The following is a 20,516-nucleotide window of genomic DNA, read 5'->3' on the forward strand; positions in this document are numbered from 1 at the left end:
GGCTGGACGAGCCAGTGCCAGCCGCCTGAGCGGGAGGGTCGTGTTTGCTGTGTGAGCAAGTCTGAATCCCTCCTTCACTGCATTGACCAACCGCCCCTTGGCCGCAAGTGGAGGCTCCAGGCACCTAAAAGGCCTCATTAATCAATTTCTGGCAGCTCTTAGTCATGATCTCTCCCCATTATTGATTACACAGGATCGCCACCTAGTGATGCAAAAGAGATTGTGTGGGTTTAAGGCTGCATCGGTCTAAGATAGAGCTAGGAAAATGGCTGTCCCTCCCGGCTGCTTTCTGCGATGGTTTCTGGGTCTGCAATGTGGTGAAATGTGGAGGCAGCAGTCTCTTCATCGGCACAGACTTCCTGTGTACCGTGGTACTTCTGACCGTAGAGATTTTGTTGAGAGCGTTCTAGAAAGAATTCTAAGAATTAGAAAAAGAACCTGGACCATTGCCTGAGTCTCCCTTTTTTACAGATGAAGACGCTGATCCTTAAAGAGGTGAAGCGACATCCCCAAGCCACATGCCCGCCAGTGGCCAAACTGGGCCTCACACCCGGCGCACTGACTCTTCAGCCAGTGCAGTGTCCCTCCTACTCCTGCACACGGTCACTCCATGAGAATGTGCAGACTGAGGCCACGCAGTGTTCCCGGGCCTGATGCCAGGTCCGGGGGCTACAGTGGTGAGCATGAAGAGGCCCAGTCCCTGCCCCATGGAACCTTTGGTCCTTAGAGGGAGTCAGCTGAATGGTGACATAGGTCCCTGGACTGCCACATGGACCCCCTGCTCTGAGCAGGTGTGAGCTGCCCAGGATGCGATGGCAGGTTTGAAATGAGATCTGAAGGCTGAGCAGGAATTAGCAGTGCTGCTTAGGGCAGGGGTGGGCCGAGGGGACATCAGACCAAGGGACCTCAAGGATTACTGGGGGATTTGGGTTCCCATGTAGGTCCTTGGCAAGTTGGTTTCAAAGGTCTGTGTGGCTGGAGCTCTGGGAGCCTTATGCGTCTGTTACTGTGACGTCTAGGGATGAGACCGGCAGGAAGTCCCAGGAACCTACAGTGGTCATTTCACGGGAGTGTTGTGAAATCAAATGAGGCCACGTCTGTGAAAATGCCTAGCACAGTGCCTTGCCCAGCACAGCCACAGCCCAGGCGAGTTTATATTTCATACAGCTATAGGCAGGGGTTCCCAGACGACGTCCCTTCTGCCCACACTCACAAGAGTGAAACCATGCTCAGATGTGAGAATGAGGCAGCAGGAACCGGCCAGGAAGATTTTGTTGTCAGTGGCTGCCCTGCTGGAAGAGTTGTACTCCATCCTGGTCACAGAGGACATTTAAACAGGAAAGAGCCAGACCATAGTGACCTTAGGGTTCATTGTCTAAACAGACACTTCCCTGGGGTGCCTCAGTGACTCCATCAGTTAAGCGTCCGACTCTTGATTTCAGCTCAGCTCACGATCTCACGGTTTGTGAGTTTGAGCCCTGCCTGGGGCTCTGCGCTGATGGTGTGAGGCCTACTTTGGATTCTCCATCTCCCTCTCCCTCTGCCCCTCCCTTAGCCACACTCTCTCCCTCTCAATATAAATAAACTTTAAATAGACACTTCCTTAGTGCAAAATGCAGAGCTATTCCCAACCTCCACATCTATTCCCCATCAAACACAGTCTTCCAGTCCACACTCTTGTTCCGCAGCAAACAATGCCCCATCTCAAAGCTGCCTGGACTCTTTATGCTCCCACCTGGTAAGCACAGTGAACCCCGTTTAGCCAAGTAGTAAATAGCCAGATGGTTTTACGTTGGTAAAGCATGGGAGCCGCTGTCTGGAGCCTGGGACAATCAAGCCAACTGTTGCCAAGGGCCTACAGGGGAACCCAAATCCGCCAGTAATCCTTGAGGTTTTACCTTGATTGGGTTTACTTCGATTTATCCTCTGATGCCTTGGGACCAAATACCACGCAGTGGCTGTGTTCAAATAGGTGTTTGAACAGTCCTCCTTCTCCATCTCCTTCTCCAGCCTGCCCTGGTTCTGGGACACCTGGTGTCTGCCGTCTCAGAGTGGCTGAGGTCACTCTGGGTGTCACCAGTGTGGTGCTGAGCCAAAAGGGGTCTGTGTAAGTTATTTTTTTTTTTTAAGCAGATTGTTTTGAGATATAATTTATATACCATTAAATCAACCTTTTTTTTTTTTTTTTTTTTTTAAATTTTTATTTATTTTTGAGATGGAGATAGAGCATGAAAGCAGCAGGGTCAGAGAGAGAGACAGAGACACAGAATCCGAAGCAGGCTCCAGGCTCTAAGCTGTCAGCACGGAGCCCGACGTGGGGCTCGAACTCACAGACCATGAGATCATGACCTGAGCCGAAGTCAGACGCTTAACCGACTGAGCCACCCAGGCGCCCCTAAATCAACCTTTTTAAAGTACCATTCAACTGTTGGGATTTGGGGTTTTTTTAAATTTTATTTTATTTAAGTAATCCCTGTACCCAGTGTGGGGCTCGAACTCACAACCCCGAGGTCAGGAGTCACATGCTCTACCAACTGAGCCAGCCAGGTGCCGCCATCAGAATCTAATTTTCGAATTTTCATCATCCCCAAAAGACACCTCCTTCCCATTAGTAGTCACTGCCTCCAACCCCCAGCCTCAGCCCCAGGCAACCACTAATCTGCTTTCTGTCATTATAGATTAACCTTTTCTGGATATTTTGTAAAAATAGAATCCTTTTGTTAAATTGGTTAAATGGCATGTATTATAAATGGAATTGTTTTCTCTGTCTTGTGTTCTCTAATCTTGCTGAACGTGTTTACTGGTTCTCCTAGTTTTTTAGTGCAGTGCATTCCTTAGGATTTTCTATATGCAAGATCATCTCATCTGCACATAGAGGTATTTTCACTTGTTTCCAGTGTGAATGCCTTTTATTTTTCTTGACTGATCGTTCTTGCTAGAGCTTCCAATGCAGTACTGAACAGGTGGTGAGAGCTGACCTCCCTGTTTTGTTCCTGATCTTAGGGGGAAAGCATGGTCTTTACCAGTAAAGATGATGTAAGCTAGGAATATGTGAACTGAGTGTCCTAACGCCAGTCAGGGCTCCTAAAGGTAGGAAGACAGCAGCGTGGCCTGTGGCAGGACATGAGGCTGGGAACCAGTGGGGACCACACCTGGCAGGGACTTTGTAGGCCTCATGAAAGGTTTTGGTCCATTTCCCAAGACCAAGGAGAAACTGTTAGTATTTTTTGTGGAGGGTGAACTGAACTAATAGACACTGAGTTGGGGGGATATTCAGGGAGCCCAGAAAGGAAACAACCGGACATGGAGGAGGAGAAAGTGCCAGAGCTGGGTCAGAGCTGGAGGTGATGGGCAGAGGAGCCAGGAGGTGACTCCCAGGACTGCTGCAGGGAGGATAGTCCTACATTTCAGAGCATCATCCAGCTTTTTCTCCCCACTAAGAGGCCCCCCTGGCCCCCTTTTCCCAGGGACGACACCCAAGTCCCAGTACTCTTGGGCCCAGAGGCCTTATCAGCCTGCACTAACTAATGTTTGTAGGTTTCCTCCCTGGACATAAGAGAGTCCAAGTATTCTCCTTCTATGAATATCTGGAGGTTGGGGGGGGGGGGGGAGTGTGTGAGTGTGTGTGTGTGTGTGTGTGTGTGTGTGTGCAGTGTTCCAATCCTGTGCCCTGCAACTGCCAGGCTGGTGGCTTCTCTCCCTACCAGGGTATTCTAATGCACACCCTCCTCCACTCCCCCTTCCTTATTGCTGGGAAATCAGATGACTTCTGGTATGCAGGCTAATGGCTCTTATTAACCAAATGCTGACACATCCCTAATATATAGGTTGCTTAATTAAGAGCCTGCTTGCCTGGCCAGCTTTCAGAGAGGCAAGCACTTGTCCAGGAGGGAATGGGGATTTCCAGTGGACTAGGGAGGAAATTATGTCAGCCTAATTATCTATAAGATGCTTTTCCTCCAGGATAAAAGAAAAGTGCTTGGTGGTAGGTGGGAAGATAGGGATGGGGGTTGACCTAAGAAGAATGGAGCCTGAGTAACCTTAGGGTTTGCTCCCTCCCACACAGGGAGCCCCCGAAATCCCACCCTGACAAGAACAGTCCTACCCCCCCCCCCCGTGGCAGCCAGTCCCCCCTCCCCACCAGATCTAACTCACTCATCAGCACCCATCTACTGTCATGGGGCCGCAGCAAAGACAGAGCAGCTCTGGCATCCTGAGATCACAGATCAAAACTGGGTGTGCTTTCCCTTCCAGGACGCACGCCCAGGGAAAGACCCTCCCTTTTCCTTCTTCCTTCCACAGGTGTCAACAGCCACCAAGTGGAGTGGCACCCAAATCCTCTGAAAAGAAACCTTAAACGTAACTTTCTTTCCCCCCTTTAATTATTTTTTAATTTACATCCAACTCAGCATATAGTGCAACAATGATTTCAGGAGTAGATTCCTTAATGCCCCTTACCAATTTAGCCCATCCCCCCATCCCACAACCCCTCCAGTAACCCTCTGTTCTCCATATTTGAGTCTCTTATGTTTTGTCCCCCTCCCTGTTTTTATTTTTGCTTCCCTTCCCTTATGTTCATCTGTTTTGTATCTTAAAATCCTCATGAGTGTAGTCATATATTTGTCTTTCTCTAATTTCGCTTAGCATAATACCCGCGAGTTCCATCCACATACTTGCAAATGGCAAGATTTCATTCTTTTTGATTGCTGAGTAATCCTCCATTGTATATATACACCACATCTTTTTTATCCATTCATCCATCGATGGACATTTGGGCTCTTTCCATACTTTGGCTATTGTTGATAGTGCTGCTATAAACATTGGGATGCATGTGCGCCTTCAAAACAGCACACCTGTATCCCTTGGATAAATACCTACTAGTGCAATTGCTGGGTCATATGGTAGTTCTATTTTTAGTTTTTTGAGGAACCTTCATACTATTTTCCAGAGTGGCTGCACCAGTTTGCATTCCCACCAGCAGTGCAAAACAGATCCTCTTTCTCTGCATCCTCGCCAACATCTGGTATTGCCTGAGTTGTTAATGTTAGCCATTCTGACAGGTGTAAGGTAGTATCTCATTCTGGTTTTGATTTGTATTTCCATGATGATGAGTGATGTTGAGCATTTTTTTCTTGGGTCTGTTCGCCATCTGGATGTCTTCTTGGAGAAATGCCTATTTGTGTCTTTTTCCCATTTTGTCACTGGATTATTTGTTTTTTGGGTGTTGAGTTTGATAAATTCTCTATAGATTTTGGATACTAATCCTTTATCTGATATGTCATTTGCAAATATCTTCTCCCATTCCATCGGTTGGCTTTTAGTTTTGATGATTGTTTCCTTCACTGTGCAGAAGCTTTTTATTTTGATGAGGTCCCCATAGTTCATTTTTGCTTTTGTTTCCCTTGCCTCCAGAGGCGTGTTGAGTAAGAAGTTGCTGTGGCTGAGGTCAAAGAGGTTTCTGCCTGCTATCTCCTCAAGGATTTTAATGGCTTCCTGTCTTACGTTTAGGTCTTTCATCCATTTTGAGTTTATTTTTGTGTATGGTGTAAGAAAGTGGTGCAGGTTCATTTTTCTGCATGTCGCTGTCCAGTTTTCCAGCACCACTTGCTGAAGAGACTGTCTTTATTCCATTGGATATTCTTTCCTGCTTTGTCAAAGATTAGTTGGTCATACCTTGGTGGGTTCTCTATTCTGTTCCATTGATCTGAGTGTCTGTTTTTGTGCCAGTACCATACTGTCTTGACGATTACAGCTTTGTAATACATCGTGAGGTCCGGGATTGTGATGCCTCCAGCTTCAGTTTTCTTTTTGAAGATTGCTTTGGCTATTCGAGGTCTTTTCTGGTTCCATACAAATTTTAGGATTGTTTGTTCTAGCTGTGTAAAGAATGCTGGTGTTATTTTGATAGGTATTGCACTGAATATGTAGATTGCTTTGGATAGTATTAGCATTTTAACAATATTTGTTCTTCCTATCCAGGAGCATGGAATATTTTCCCACTTTTTTTGTGTGTCTTCTTCAGTTTCTCTCATAAGCTTTCCATAGTTTTCAGTGTATAGGTTTTTCACCTCTTTGGTTATGTTTATTCCTAGGTATTTTATAGTTTTTGGTGCAATTGTAAATGGGATTGATTCCTTGATTTCTCTTCCTGTTGCCTCATTATTGGTGCATAGGAATACAACCAATCCTGTGCATTGGTTTTATATCCTGCCACTTTGCTGAATTCATGGATCAGTTCTAGCGGTTTTTTTGGTGGAATCTTTTGGGTTTTCCATATAGAGTATCATGTCATCTGCAAAGAGTGAAAGTTTGACCTCCTCCTGGCCGATTTGGATGCCTTTTATTCCTTTGTGTTGTTTGACTGCTGAGGCTAAGACTTCCAATACTATGTTGAATAACAGTGGGGAGAGTGGACATTCCTGTCGTGTTCCTGACCTTAGGGGGAAAGCTCTCAGGTTTTCCCCATTGAGGATGATATTAGCAGTGGGTCTTTCATATATGGCTTTTATGATCTTGAGGTATAATCCTTCTATCCTTACCTTCTTGAGGTTTTTTTTATCAGGAAAGGAGGCTGTATTTTGTCAAATGCTTTCTCTTCATCTGAGAGGATCATGTGGTTCTTGTCCTTTCTTTTATTGATATGATGAATCACATTGATTGTTTTGCAGATATTGAACCAGCCCTGGATCCCAGGTATAAATCCCACTTGGTTGTGGTGAATGATTTTTTTAATTTATTGTTGTATCTGTTTGGTTAGTATCTTGTTGAGGATTTTTGTATCAATGTTTATCAAGGAGATTGGTCTATAGTTCTCCTTTTTAGTGTGGTGTTTCTCTGGTTTTGGAATCAAGGTAATGCTGGCTTCATAGAAAGCCAGCATTTGGAAGTTTTCCTTCCATTTCTATTTTTTGGAACAGCTTCAAGAGAATAGGTGTGAACTCTTTAAATGTTTGGTAGAATTCACCTGGAAAGCCATCTGGCCCTGGACTTTTGATTTTTGGGAGATTTGTGATTACTAATTCAGTTTCTTTTTCTGGTTATGGGTCTGTTCAAATTTTCTATTTCTTCCTGTTTCCAACTTGTTTCTTTTGTAAGCAAATGATGTAGGCTTAACCTGGTTTGTCCTTGATGAAAATGTTTTCTTCGTCCTTTTTTATTTTTTTTAATTTACATTCAAATTAGCATATAGTGCAACAATGATGTCAGGAGTGGATTCCTTAGTGCCCCTTACCCATTTAGCCCATCCTCCCTCCCACAACCCCTCCAGTAACCCCAGTTTGTTCTCCATATTTATGTCTCTTCTGTTTTGTCCCCCTCCCTGTTTTTATATTAGTTTCCCTTCCCTTATGTTCATCTGTTCTGTCTCTTAAAGTCCTCATATGAGTGAAGTCATATATTTGTCTTTCTCTAATTTCACTTAGCATAATACCCTCCAGTTCCATCCACGTAGTTGCAAATGGCAAGATTTCATTCTTTTTGATTGCCGAGTAATACTCCATTGTGTGTGTGTGTGTGTGTGTGTGTGTGTGTGTATACACCACATCTTTATCCATTCATCCGTCGATGGACGTTTGGGCTCTTTCCATACTTTGGCTATTGTTCATAGTGCTGCTATAAACATTGGGGTGCATGTGTCCCTTCGAAACACACCTGTATCCCTTGGATAAATACCTAGTAGTGCAGTTGCTGGGTGGTAGGGTAGTTCTATTTTTAGTTTTTTGGGGGAACCTCTATACTGTTTTCCAGTGTGGTGGCACCAGCTTGTATTCCCTTTTTTTTTCTCTAAATGCTTTTTATGAACATATTTAACAGATAGTTGTTTCAGATATAAGTTTAAAGATCTCACAAGCTATAGCTCTATGCCTTTGAGACAATGTATACATGGAGACTGGAGGCAATACAGTGTATACAAAGGATACATTTAAAGCTAGAAGATTCAGATTAGGATTCTAGTGCTAGAGCTGTTTTTGATCATCACCATGAGGAGGGGGGGATGCTACTGGCACCCATTGGCTAGAGTCCAGGGATGCTGCTAACCACCTGTGGTCCATAGGACAGCCCCACAACAGAGAATTATCTGGCCCCAGAGGTTAGTTGTACTGAGGTTGAGAAATTGCTCTGGTTAAATTCTTGCACCAGAATATTCAAAGCAGAGGGCACCTGGGTGGCTCAGTCAGTTCAGCATCTGACTTCAGCTCAGGTCATGATCTCAGTTTGTGAGTTTGAGCCCCACTTCGGGTGAGCCTGACTTCTCTCTCTCTCTCTGCCCCTTGTGGAATTCTGTCTCTCTACCCCTCGCTCACTTACACCCTCTCTCAAAAAAAAAAAAAAAAAAAAAAAATTTCAAAGCAGCGTTTTTTTGTGTTTTTTTTTTTTTTGCAATAGTAGAAACTGGAATCATCCCAAACAACTATCAACAGTGGAGTCGATAAGTAAATTGTGACATAGTCATGCAATGGAAGAGTATAAGGCCATTAGAATGCATGGCCACTACATTCATGCATCACCAGGGTACATCTCGAAAATGGAGCGAGTGATAGAACATGATTCCTTTTATACAGTTAAAAAAACAGGCAAACTATGTGTACTGTTTAGGGATACTTGTGTGTGTGGTAAAACCACAAATAAAAGTAGTTATTAATACAAAATGTAGGGTGGTGGTTGATTCTGGGAAGGACTGCTGTTGAGGAGAAACACCACATGCTTCTATGGCACTGGTGAAAAATTCTGTTTCTGAAGTTGTGGGGGGTGCATTTTTAATTTCAGAGAAAGTTTACGGAGTGGCGTATCTTGTAAGGACAGAGCTGGATTTGAACTTGAGCAGGCTAGTGCTGGCCCCTTGCTCCAGACCACCATATGGTGCTGCCTCCTGTTAGGTCCCTTCTCTTACCTGCCTCCACTCTCTCCACAGTGTCCGGAGACAAACGACCAGTCGGCCTCCCCCAGCAGGGGGCAGACCCAAGCCCCAGCCCAAGCCTAAGCCTCAGGTGCCACAGTGCAAGGCTCTGTATGCCTACGATGCTCAGGACACAGATGAACTCAGCTTCAATGCCAATGACATTATCGATATCATCAAAGAAGGTAAGTGCATGGCTGGCTGAGACAGCGTCCTAAAGAACATTCAGTGTCATTGCCATAAAAACTAGTTTAAACATGAAGGGAATTTATAGGTTCCTCTAACTGAAATTTGCAGCGATAGTCTAGGGCTTCGTGCTCAGTTTGATCAGGGCTCCAGCTATCTATCGATCGATCGATCAGCTCTGCCTTCTTTGTATTTGCTCCCTTCTTAGGCTGTTTTCCTTCATGGAAATGAAATGGCTGCCATGCAAACAGATCAAATTGTGTCTGAAATCTGCTTTATCCCTGAAACTTCTCTTAGCCATTGGACAAAAGTCCTAGATTTTACTCTCATTAGACCCAGATGCTCATGTGCCCATCCCTGAATCTCTAGCAAGGCAAAGGCTGTACCCGTGGTAAGTTAGGTGTGGCAGGGACTTCTTTGGAAATGGTTAAGACTATCCCACCCAAACTTGGTGGCCTCCTCATAATGATGGTAGATGGAATGGAAGCCAGGGAGACAACCTGTAATATCTGTTATAAAAGTAGTCTGGGGGTGTCTGGGGGGCTCATTCGGTTAAGCTTCCAACTCTCTCTTTCAGCTCAGGTCATGATCTCAAGGTTGCAAGATCGAGCCCTGTGTTGGTCTCCATGCTGAGCATGGAGTCTGCTTAATTTTCTCTTTCTCTCCCTCTCCCAATCTCTCTCTCTCTCTCTCTTAAAAAAAAAAAAAAAAAAAAGGCTGTGAGATTGGCTGAATGCTTTATTAATTTGGTAGAGAAGTTAGAATGTGATTTACATATGACCAAACATTAGTGCTTATGGAAGTACTTTTAAAATGAGAACTCCTGACTTAGGATATTCAAAAACACCATGAAGGAAATGGCATTTGTGAGGAATGGGACAGAGAAGCCATGGAGGGCAGAAAGAGCAGATCACCTTACGAAAGTAAGCCAATGCTCAACCATGGTGCAAGATCTCCCAGGAGACAAAAGGAAGCCAGGAGTGGGCTGGTAGTGGAGGACCCTGAATGTCAGGCTGAGGAGGACTTGTATACAGTGTGGAAGCCGTTACGAACAGAGCAAGGACAAACTGAGTGAAACGGGCCTTGGTAAGACTAGCCTTCTGGAAGAGGTGGCCAGGACACACAGTTCCAGGAAGGGGGTTATTATCAAACTCCTTGATCACATGAGCTCATAGGAGACTTCTAGGTCCCTGGACTGACCTCGTTCTAAAAGACCTCTGGGCATTATTTTGATCTCATCAAATAGTTTGATCTGTCATGAAACTAGATAGCCATCTAGCTTGCTATAGATTTTAATATTTTAGCCATTTAGTATCCTTCCTCCAAAGTGTCAGAGTAGAATTAAAGGCTGAAATAAATGCTCAGTAAACACAAATAGAATTTTTATCACCAGCTTTGTTCAGCAAAAATACTGGAAATGACCAATTACCCCGTAACAAAGATTGGGTAAATAAGCTTTGCTATATCCATTTAGTGAATTTCAATGGCAAACGTTTTTATTAAAGATAATGATGCAATACTATATTTACTGAAATGGAAAAATGTTCATGAGAAAAGGCAAAAAGGTTATACAGACTGTAGTCTCATTTTTGTAAGAATGGAAAATAGATGACTGTATGCACGTATGTAGATGTTATATATAATATATATAATAGAAGATATCAAGTGGTCTCCTTAAATGTTGAATTTTTATTTCTTTTCAGTTCTCAATATTTCAGATTTTTCTAGAAATACCATGTATTTTGGATATAATCAAAACAATTACATATTTGTGTCAAGTGTAGGGTCCTAGAAGTTCTCAAAAAATGCTATAAATTATCACTCTCATTTATGCAGTGTGGTGTCAGTGCAGGAATAGACATATAGATGAGACAGAATAGAATCCAGAAATGTAGCCATGTGTATACAGATATTTAATATATGATAAATGTAGCATTTGAAACCAGGGGAAAGGATAGGCATTACTTTCCATTTTGATAAGAAAATAAAGTTCAAGCTCTACCTCATACACAAAATATCAGACTAATTAAAGATCTAAAAACATATAACTAAATTATAAAAATCTTAGAAGGAAACCTAGAATATTAATCTTTGGGGGTGAAAAGTCTTACGATGGAGAACATCAAACCCAAAAACCATAGAGGATTTAAACCTCATGAAAAGGCTAAATTAAAATCTTCTGTATAGTGAATTGTACCGGCACAAAGTTAAATTATAGAAAACAGGCTAGGAAAAAACGTTTTACACCTCTAAATAGCTCCTCCACATGAATAAAAAGACACAGTCCAGTCCAAAGTGGACAGAGGCTCCTGAGACCATGCATGGAGAGGTTCCCTACCCTTTACCCATCAGTGAAGGAGAGCTAACAACTCCATCCGTGACACCAGCAGAAGATTGAAATAAGATCCAGGTCACACTCCCTTTTCCAAATCCTTAAGTTCTGAGTTTTAGAAACCAGAGACGGTTAGAAAGTCGATAATGGTATGTGTGTATAGGAGATATTACCACATATTAGAACACTTGGTGATCCCAGGGCAACAGCCTGGGTCAAACTCAGCATCTCTGCTATGCAACATCTGAGCATTCACCCTGTCGGAAGAGACATCATAAACAAACTTACCTTAGTTCAGGTCAGGTTTTGCCATCAAATGAATTACATGAGCCTTTAAGTTTTAAGAACTTTCTGGATTTGGTCACTGCAAATAAAGTTTGGACTATAGTATCTGTGGTAAGTCAGGGTGAAAGGTACCTTCTTTCATAGCTTACAGCTAGAATAGACTTGGGAAGGAAATTTAACATTTATCAAAATTTTAAAACCCCATGTCAATATAATTACTTTGAATTTACATTTAACCACTTCCATCAAGATAAATCCTAAATAAATAAATATTTAAATGTATAAACAGAAGTCCTAGAAGTATGGGAGAATTCTCTTTTTTAATATCAGTGTGGGAAATATTTATAAAAGTGATAGAAAATCAAGAAGCTGTAAAAATATCATTTGCTTCAACTACTTAAATATTAAAATATAAAAAGTTAGTTAAAAATGGGAGGGGGGGATATTTGCAACCCATATGACAAATCCACTAATATATAAAGAATTCCTAATTAAGAAGATAAACACCCGGGAGCCTGAGTGGCTCAGTCAGTTAAGCATCCGACTTTTGATTTCAGCTTAGGTCATGATCTCACAGTTTGTGAGATCAAACCCCATGCTATTAGCACAGAGCCCTATTTGGGATTCTGTCTCCCTCTCTCTCTGCCTCTCCTCACTCTCTCTCTCAAAATAAGTAAACATTAAAAAAAAAAAAGTAGGGACCAGTGGCACCTGGGTGGCTCAGTCGGTTTAGTGTACATCTTCAGCTGAGGTCATGATCTTGCATCCATGGGTTCAAGCCTTGTGTCAGGCTCTGTGCTGACAGCTCAGAGCCTGCTTTGGACTCTGTGTTGCCCTCTCTCTCTGCTCCTCCCCTGCTTGTGCTCTGTCTCTCAAAAAATGAGAAAACGTTAAAAAAAAATTTTTTTAAATAATGGCCAACAACAGAGAAGGTGGCAAATGATAGTAAGTCATGCAGCTATTGGAAGAGAATATGGAAACTCTTTATAAACTGATATGAAATGGTCTTTAGTATATATTATTAAGGTTTAAAACAGTGCAGAATGTGTAGTTTGCTATTGTTTGTGTACAAAAGGGGTAATTTTTATAAATACTTGCTTTTATATACATGACATATCTCTGAAAGTATAAAAAATATATAATATTGCATGCCTTCAAAGAAGGGATCTGCTCATGGTTCATGAGATTGCATCCCATGGAGGGCTCTGTGCTGACGGCTGACAGAGCAGGTCCTGCTTGGGATTCTCTCCCTCTCTCTCTCAAAATAAATAAGCATTTTTACAAAGAACGGATCTGGGTGGCTGTTGTTACTGTTAATGCTTTTGTACTTTTGAAAGTACATCTAAGAATATTACCTATTACAAAAATGAATCATATTGTCTTACAAAATAAAAGGTCTGTATTCTTTGAAGGAACTTTTTTTAATGTTTATTTTTGAGAGAGACAGAGTACGAGCAGGGGAGGGGCAGACACAGAATCCAAAGCAGGCTCCATGCTCTGAACTGTCAGCATAGAGTCCGATGCGGGGCTCTAACTCAAGGGCCGCGAGATCATGACCTGAGCCAAAATTGGCCGCTTAACCAACTGAGCCCCTCAGGTGCCCCAAAAGGGCTATATTCTTTGACCCAGGAATCTATCCTACAGACCTACTTGCACAGGGACATAAAGATATATGTGTGAAAGTTTATTCCATCAATAGTGAAAAATTGGGAAAAAATGTCCATCAGTAAGGAAATGATTCTATAAATCATGGCATACAGTGCAGCCCTTTAAAAAATGAGATACAAACATGGAAAGATGATAGCTATTAAGTATTGAAAAGCAAGATGCAGAATAGTAAGATACAGAATGGCTGTTTGTGTTTAAGATGAGTGTGTGTACAGTTAAAATCACAGAGGAGGGTCTGGAAGAACATTAGCACATACTTCTCACTGGTGGAAGGTCTGGCATTAACGTGGGAAGTGTTGGGCATCAGTTTCTCCCCAGAGTAGATTCTGCACTGGAGGAAGGAGCGGGAACGGTGCAGTGGAGGAGTAGCCCCCATGAGGAAAAGTTGGGGGGGGGGGGCAGGACCATCCCACCACAACCCACCAGCCTCCCGTGGCCCCACCACGCACTGGGGCTGGCAGGCCTAGGCCCCGAGGGGCGGTCAGGCAAAGCCTCAAGATGAAGGAGCAGGATCTTCCTAGAACGGGGCCTCGAGTGCTGTCTGCTGAGGGGGAAGGGCTCCTTTTTACAACAGACTCTTTCATGTAAAAGAAAATAAAGAAGGAAAAAGAACGTAGAAGGAGCCAAACTACCTTTGCCCTGTGGTGTGCCCACAGGACAGGGTGTGTTTGGCCCAGGCACAACTGCCTTGCTCACCCTCACTTTTGCCTCCTCTGTCTCCTGCAGATCCTTCTGGCTGGTGGACGGGTCGACTACGAGGCAAGCAGGGCCTGTTCCCCAACAACTATGTGACCAAGATCTGAGGCGCACACAGACTCTAATGCACAGGCAAAGGAGCTCCAGACAGGGAAGGGGACATTTGGGGGCTCTCCTTCTGATCCATAGCGAGCAATTGCTTCCTTCTCCAAGGCCTGGAGTTTTTCTGGCACCTTCCCCATGGAGGACATTGAAAAGCTGGGTTGGGGACAGGGAGTGTCACTGCATAAATGATTCTAAAAGGTAGCCTCTTCATAGGAGCCCAGGAGGGCAAAACCACCACCCACTAAGATTTATTTATTGTATTTAAACCTGGTGAGAGGACAGGCGAGGTCCACTTGGACCTTGTTGGCTCTATCAAAACAGCACCCCGCTCGCTCACCAGGCCCAGGGAATGGCTGTAAGCGGCCGCTGACAAGTGCCTTTAGTCAAAGAGCACATTTATTTCCTCCCTCTTTTTCTTACCTGACACACACATTCCTCTCTGCCACTTTCCTTCAGGGAGGACCTGCCCTCTTTGCAGGCTGGGCTTGACATGAGCGGGCACTTCCCATGCGAAGGCCAAGGGCCAGCGTGGCCTGCTGAGCCCGCAGGTGCAGAGGGCAGCTGGTTTACACTTTGCCGGGACCCATCAGGCTGCCAGGCTAAGAAGGGGCTGGGCCGTTGGCCTTGCTTTCTCTGGGTCTTCAGTTGGAATGTGGCTGGCCCATGTTGGTTTTGTGTTTAATGCTGTACCTATTATAAGAAGGATCTCTTTTTTTCAAGCTGTACATTTATAAAAACAGATCATATACTGTATATATAAAAAATCTCAAGATGGTAGCAACATGTATGAATGTACTAAGTAGTATTCCACTGTACTTATTCATAAGGTAGGTTTTATTACAAAACTCCCACCAGGTACTTACAAATGTGCACTACTCCTTTTCAACTATAGAATCAGTGTTACTGCTTTCTAGCCCAGCCCCTGCAAACCCTTCCCAATCCTTTCCCCATAGATAATTTTCCTCTGCCCCCTGTGCCCCTCCCCTTAACTCCTAAATAAATAAAGGAATCATGAACTACCTGTTCTTTTGTGACATTTGTTATGGGGTGAATTGTGGCCCCACCCCCAAAAAACATGGTGAAGCCCTAACGCCTGTGACCTCATAATATGACCTTATTTGGAAATACAGGGTCTTTATAGAGATGATCAAATTAAAATGAAGTCATTAGGGTGGGCCCTGAGCCAATATAACTGGTGTCCTGATAAAAAGGGGACATTTGGACATGCATGGACACGCAGAGGGAAGATGATGTGAAGGAACAGCCGTCTACAGCCCAGGAGAGGGGCCCCGCCCAGATGCGCTCCCTCACGGCCCTCAGGAACCAGCCCTGCCCACACACAGATCTCAAACTTCCAGCTTCCACAGCTTGTAAGACACTGAGTTTCTGCTATTTAGCCACCCAGTCTGTGGCACTTTGTGAAGGCAGCCCTAGCAAACCAATGCAGTGTTTATTGTAGTAATGGTGAAAAGTCAGAAATGATGTAATATCCATTGATAAGGGAATGGTTTTCAGGGGACACTCACCTCTCTGCCTCTCCTCCAGGTTGCCTTGGCCATTCTGAAGCTACTGGGAAAGTAAGGTTTGACCAGCACACACCTTTCTGTCATTCCAAGATCCTCGAGTCCGTGGGAAAAATTATCAGGGGTTTCATATAAGGAAACAAATGGATCTGAATTTGGAACAAGTAAACCATTTGATTCTGCATTTTCAAGAACAGGGAGCAAACTTCATTTGGTAACAATAACAACATTTAAAGTAGATTTCTGTTCCATTTTGTGACCAGTTGAGAGGAAAATAAAGCCATAATGTGATGACACGAGGAAAGGTAATCCCTGTTTACACCAAGAGTCTCTTAATATTTGACAAAGGATCTTCACATTCCTGGACTCACGCAAAGTGGGAGGAAGGCGCTAGAACCAGAATTCGAACGAAGGAGCATCCTGGACCCCCCACAGCCTCAACACGCAGGTGGCTTTCTCACAAGCAGGACTGCCAAGATCACCTTCCATTGTTACCACACACCCTTGGAGGGCTCGTTTTTCCCCCCTGAAAATCAGTCCTGGGATAAAAGAAGACCAACTTTAAAAGAATTTGGGGCCAAGTGACAGGACAGCCTGAGTTGAGCATAGGTTATTTTGAAAAGGGCTATCTTGAGGATAAATATTAGCTCAAGCTCTGGAGGAACTAAGGTGACCTTGATGGGCAGTAGAAGGAATCACTGTGAAACTCCTTAAAAAAAATGTATTCATAAAAAAAGGATGAGACTGTACCATTTGAGACAACATGGATGAACCTAGAAGGTATTATGCTAAGTGAAATAAATCAGACTGAGAAAGACAAACACTATATGATTCCACTCATCAGTAGAATCCAGGAAAAAAAGAAAAAAATAGACCTATAAATACAGAGAACAAACTGGTGGCTGGAAGAGGGAGGGAGGGAGGTTGGGGGGACAAAATGGGTGAAGGTGACAGGGAGATATACAGGCTTCCAATCACAGAATGAATAAGTCATGGGAATAAAAGGCACAGCATAAGGAATACAGTCAATGGTACTATAAGTGATGTAATGGGACAGATGGTAGCTACACATGTGAGCAGAGCATCATGTATAAACTTGTCAAATCACTAAGTTGTACACCTGAAACTACAGCATTGTGTGTTAGCTATGCTGAAAAAAAAATTAATGGCTTTACATAATTTTCCTAATGTTATGCATTAAAGAATAAAATAACCCAGGGGCGCCTGGGTGGCTCAGTCAGTTAAGCATCATCTGACTCTTGATTTCGGCTCAGGTCATGATCTCATGGCTCCTGGATTTGAGCCCCGCATCGGGGTCTGTGCTGACAGTGCAGAGCCTGCTTGGGATTCTCTCTCTCTCTCTTTTTCTCTCTCTCTGCCCCTCCTTCCCCACCTCCAAATAAATAAAATTTTTAAAATGGGGAGAAAAATCAATCCTGGCTACTTTTAATGATTGGCCTTTAAAACTGGAGTGTAACCAGGACCCCTCAGGCTCTAGGTGACAGCGTAGGAACTGAGTCCAGCCTCTGGACAAGCAGCAGGAAGAGCCCTGGCTCAGGACCACAGAGCAAGCCCCACCTCTGCACCCAGAAGCCTCGCCTAGTGCCAGGCCCAAGGGGGTCCACAACAAGTGATGCTTGAGTAGATGAGTAAACACTTGTTTATAGGTGTGAAGTCCTTATCCTAGGCTTCTCTTGGCCCCGTATCTAGCCAGGCCTGCCATTTTGTTCACTGTTCAGCTAAGTAGTCGTGTGGTTAGTTTGGGAGTCACTTCACCTGGGAGAGTGTAAAGAGGATCAAGGGGCCACCCCTGCCTTCTACAATACCCCATCCTGTTTGGAATGATTATATGCTTACACACATATACCATACATATACAGAAGTAGAAAATGCAGTGTGAAGATGTGACAGATCCCTTCAACCAAAGGTTTTAAAGTAACCAAGTACCAAGTGAGCCGGCTTGAATGTTCCCTAGGACAGAGATGTTCAAACGAGCAATAGACCAGCAGTTCTCAAACCCTTTGGCCTCAGAACCCCTTTATACTCTTCAGTGTTACCAACATTTAAAAAAATAATAAAAATAAATAAAATTTTAAAAAGGGGAGCCTGGGTGGCTCAGTTGCTTGAGTGTCTGACTTTGGCCCGGGTCATGATCTCACAGTTGTGAGTTCAAGCCCCGCGTCGGGCTCTGTACTGACAGCTCTGAGCCTGGAACCTGCTTTGGATTCTGTGTCTCCCTCTTTCTCTGCCCCTCCCCTGCTCATGCTCTTTCAAATAAACATGTTAAAAAAATTAAAATAAAATAAAATATACTCTTCAATGTTATTGAAGACCTCAAAGAGTTCTGCTTTTGTCTGTTATAGCTATCTGTATTTACCATAAGAGAAATTAGAAAATTAAAAAAAAATTTTTTTTTAATGTTTATCTTATTTTTGAGAGAGACAGCACAAGCTGGGGAAGTACAGAGACAGAGGGACACAGAATCTGCAGCAGGCTCCAGTCTCTATCTAAGCTTTCAGCACAGAGCCCAATGTGGGACTCAAACTTGTGAACCATGAGATCACGACCTGAGCTGAAGTCGGTTGCTCAACTGACTGAGCCACCCAGGAGCTCCTAAAACAGAAAATTTTAAAACACCAACAAACACACATACACATTCCACTAACCACCAGAGCGATGACATCATCACTTCTCATAGCCTCTGGAAGATTCCACCTTACACTAATGACAGACAAGAACAAAAAAAGGCAAACATCTTAGTATTATCATGAAAATAGTTTTGACCTCATGGTCTTCTTGAAGGAGTCTCAAGATACCCCAGGGGACCCCAGGCCACATTTTGAGAACCACCAGAGGGACTAAGTGCTAATAAACAGGGGGTGGAGCAGGCAGCACAGTTGGCTCTCTGAAAACATCATGCAAAAGGGTCATCTCTTCCACAATGCTTACGGAAGCAAGACAATGCCCATGGAGAGGGCAAAGGCTGAGGCCTTTTTTATAAGCCTGTTCCCCCAACAGGTGTGAAAACCATGCACACATGTTGCCTCAGCCCATCTGGTCAAACCTGATACCATCATTACCAAGCCCAGCCCTAATGGTGTGGAAAGGTGATGGGAAGCAGTTTCCTTTAAAAAAAATTTTTTTTTTGTTTAGTCATCTTTGAGAGACAGAGAGAAACAGAGCATGAGCAGGGGAGGGGCAGAGAGAGAGGGACACACAGAATCGGAAGCAGGCTCTAGGCTCTGAGCTGTCAGCACAGAGCCTCACACGGAGCTCGAATTCACGAACCGTGAGATCGTGACCTGAGCTGAAGTTGGACGCTCAAATGACTGAGCCACCCAGGCGCCCCAACAGTTTCCTTTTTATTATTTTTAAATTTTTTTTTTCAACGTTTTTTATTTATTTTTGGGACAGAGAGAGACAGAGCATGAACGGGGGAGGGGCAGAGAGAGAGGGAGACACAGAATCGGAAACAGGCTCCAGGCTCTGAGCCATCAGCCCAGAGCCCGACGCGGGGCTCGAACTCACGGACCGCGAGATCGTGACCTGGCTGAAGTCGAATGCTTAACCGACTGCGCCACCCAGGCGCCCCCAACAGTTTCCTTTTTAAAGAACATTCCTTGTGGGGTGCCTGGGTGACTCAGTCAGTTAAGCGTCTGACTTCAGCTCAAGTCACAATCTCACGGTTTGTGAGTTAGGGCCCTGCATGGGGCTCTGTGCTGACAGCTCAGAGCCTGGAGTCTGCTTTGGATTCTGTGTGTGTGTCTCTCTCTCTGCCCCTCCCCTGCTTGCACACTCTCTCTCTCTCAAAAATAAGTAAACATCAAAATAAAGAAAGAACATTTCTTCCAAAGTGCACATACCATGTCCACTCATGTTCCAACAGCTGGAACTTAGTCACGCCTCAACTGCCAGGGAGGCTGGGAGAGTCTTGCTGGGGGCAGTTAGTTTCGGTGTGGAGAGCAGCTTATCCCAGGCACCAGGGAGAGATCTTCCTCCTCCTTCAGGCATGGCTCCTTCCAGGCAGAGATGTCCACAAGAACAAGTACGAGACAACATGGCTATGCATCCATGTAACTGACGATCTTCACTGACTTGCCACAGAGCAGGGCTTATACATAATCCAAATCTTTTCTCTTCTGGACTCCCTCTGAACTCCGCAGACCTCCTGAGTGAAGCTGGGCAGACTAAAGGCTGGCCCTGCCTCTACTTGCTACTTTTACAGTGGCTTCATTGCCAGGTGGGGTCAGAGTCCAGTTTCGGGAGTACGGTGTGTACAGGATGCATCTTTGGTGGAGAACCTGATGATGTTCCTGGCACCTTTCACTTTTATGGTCAAAGAGTGGGAGCCATTCTGCAACATCACTCCGTTTCCTGCCTTGTTTTGTGTCGCTCCAGAGGCCTAGCTGGTCTTCACAGTTGCTCCCGAATTTAGGAACTTATTTTTACTCTTACCAACTACTTGATGCCTTTCCTGCCTACAGTACTGCACCTGCCCCTTCTAACCAGCATGAACTACTCTAAAACCACTTAGCAAATGAGAAGGATCAGTGCAGTTCACTACTTTGCCCAAGGTCATGCAGCTCTGAAGTAGAGGAACCCATCAATTGACCCCTGATCTGACCCCAATGCCCATGCTTTTCATCTTTGTCTTCAATCAAGCAAATAACAAAGAGTTTGATAGTCTGTCAACCTTTCAACTTCCAATATCTTTTTCTCAAAAATCAAAAACCAAAATTAAAAAAAAAACTCACAAACAGGACTCAACAGCTATAAATTTGTAAACTCTCTCTCTCTCAGAGACAGCAGGCACACGAGCAGGGGA

General features: G+C 44.1%; 1 protein-coding gene across 1 annotated transcript in view; it reads left to right on the forward strand.

Moving 5' to 3' along the window:
* Positions 1 to 15,187, forward strand: part of MYO1E (myosin IE) — a 215,141-nt gene extending 199,954 nt beyond the window's left edge. The window contains exons 27-28 of the mRNA XM_058737549.1: positions 8,912 to 9,081; positions 14,094 to 15,187. Of these exons, the coding sequence (XP_058593532.1) occupies positions 8,912 to 9,081; positions 14,094 to 14,170 (247 nt within the window). The 3' untranslated portion in view covers positions 14,171 to 15,187. The remainder of the gene's footprint in view (positions 1 to 8,911; positions 9,082 to 14,093) is intronic.
* Positions 15,188 to 20,516: the final 5,329 nt, after the last annotated feature.

Source organism: Neofelis nebulosa, chromosome 7, assembly GCF_028018385.1.
Source record: "Neofelis nebulosa isolate mNeoNeb1 chromosome 7, mNeoNeb1.pri, whole genome shotgun sequence".
In the NCBI taxonomy this organism is placed as follows: Eukaryota; Metazoa; Chordata; class Mammalia; order Carnivora; family Felidae; genus Neofelis; species Neofelis nebulosa.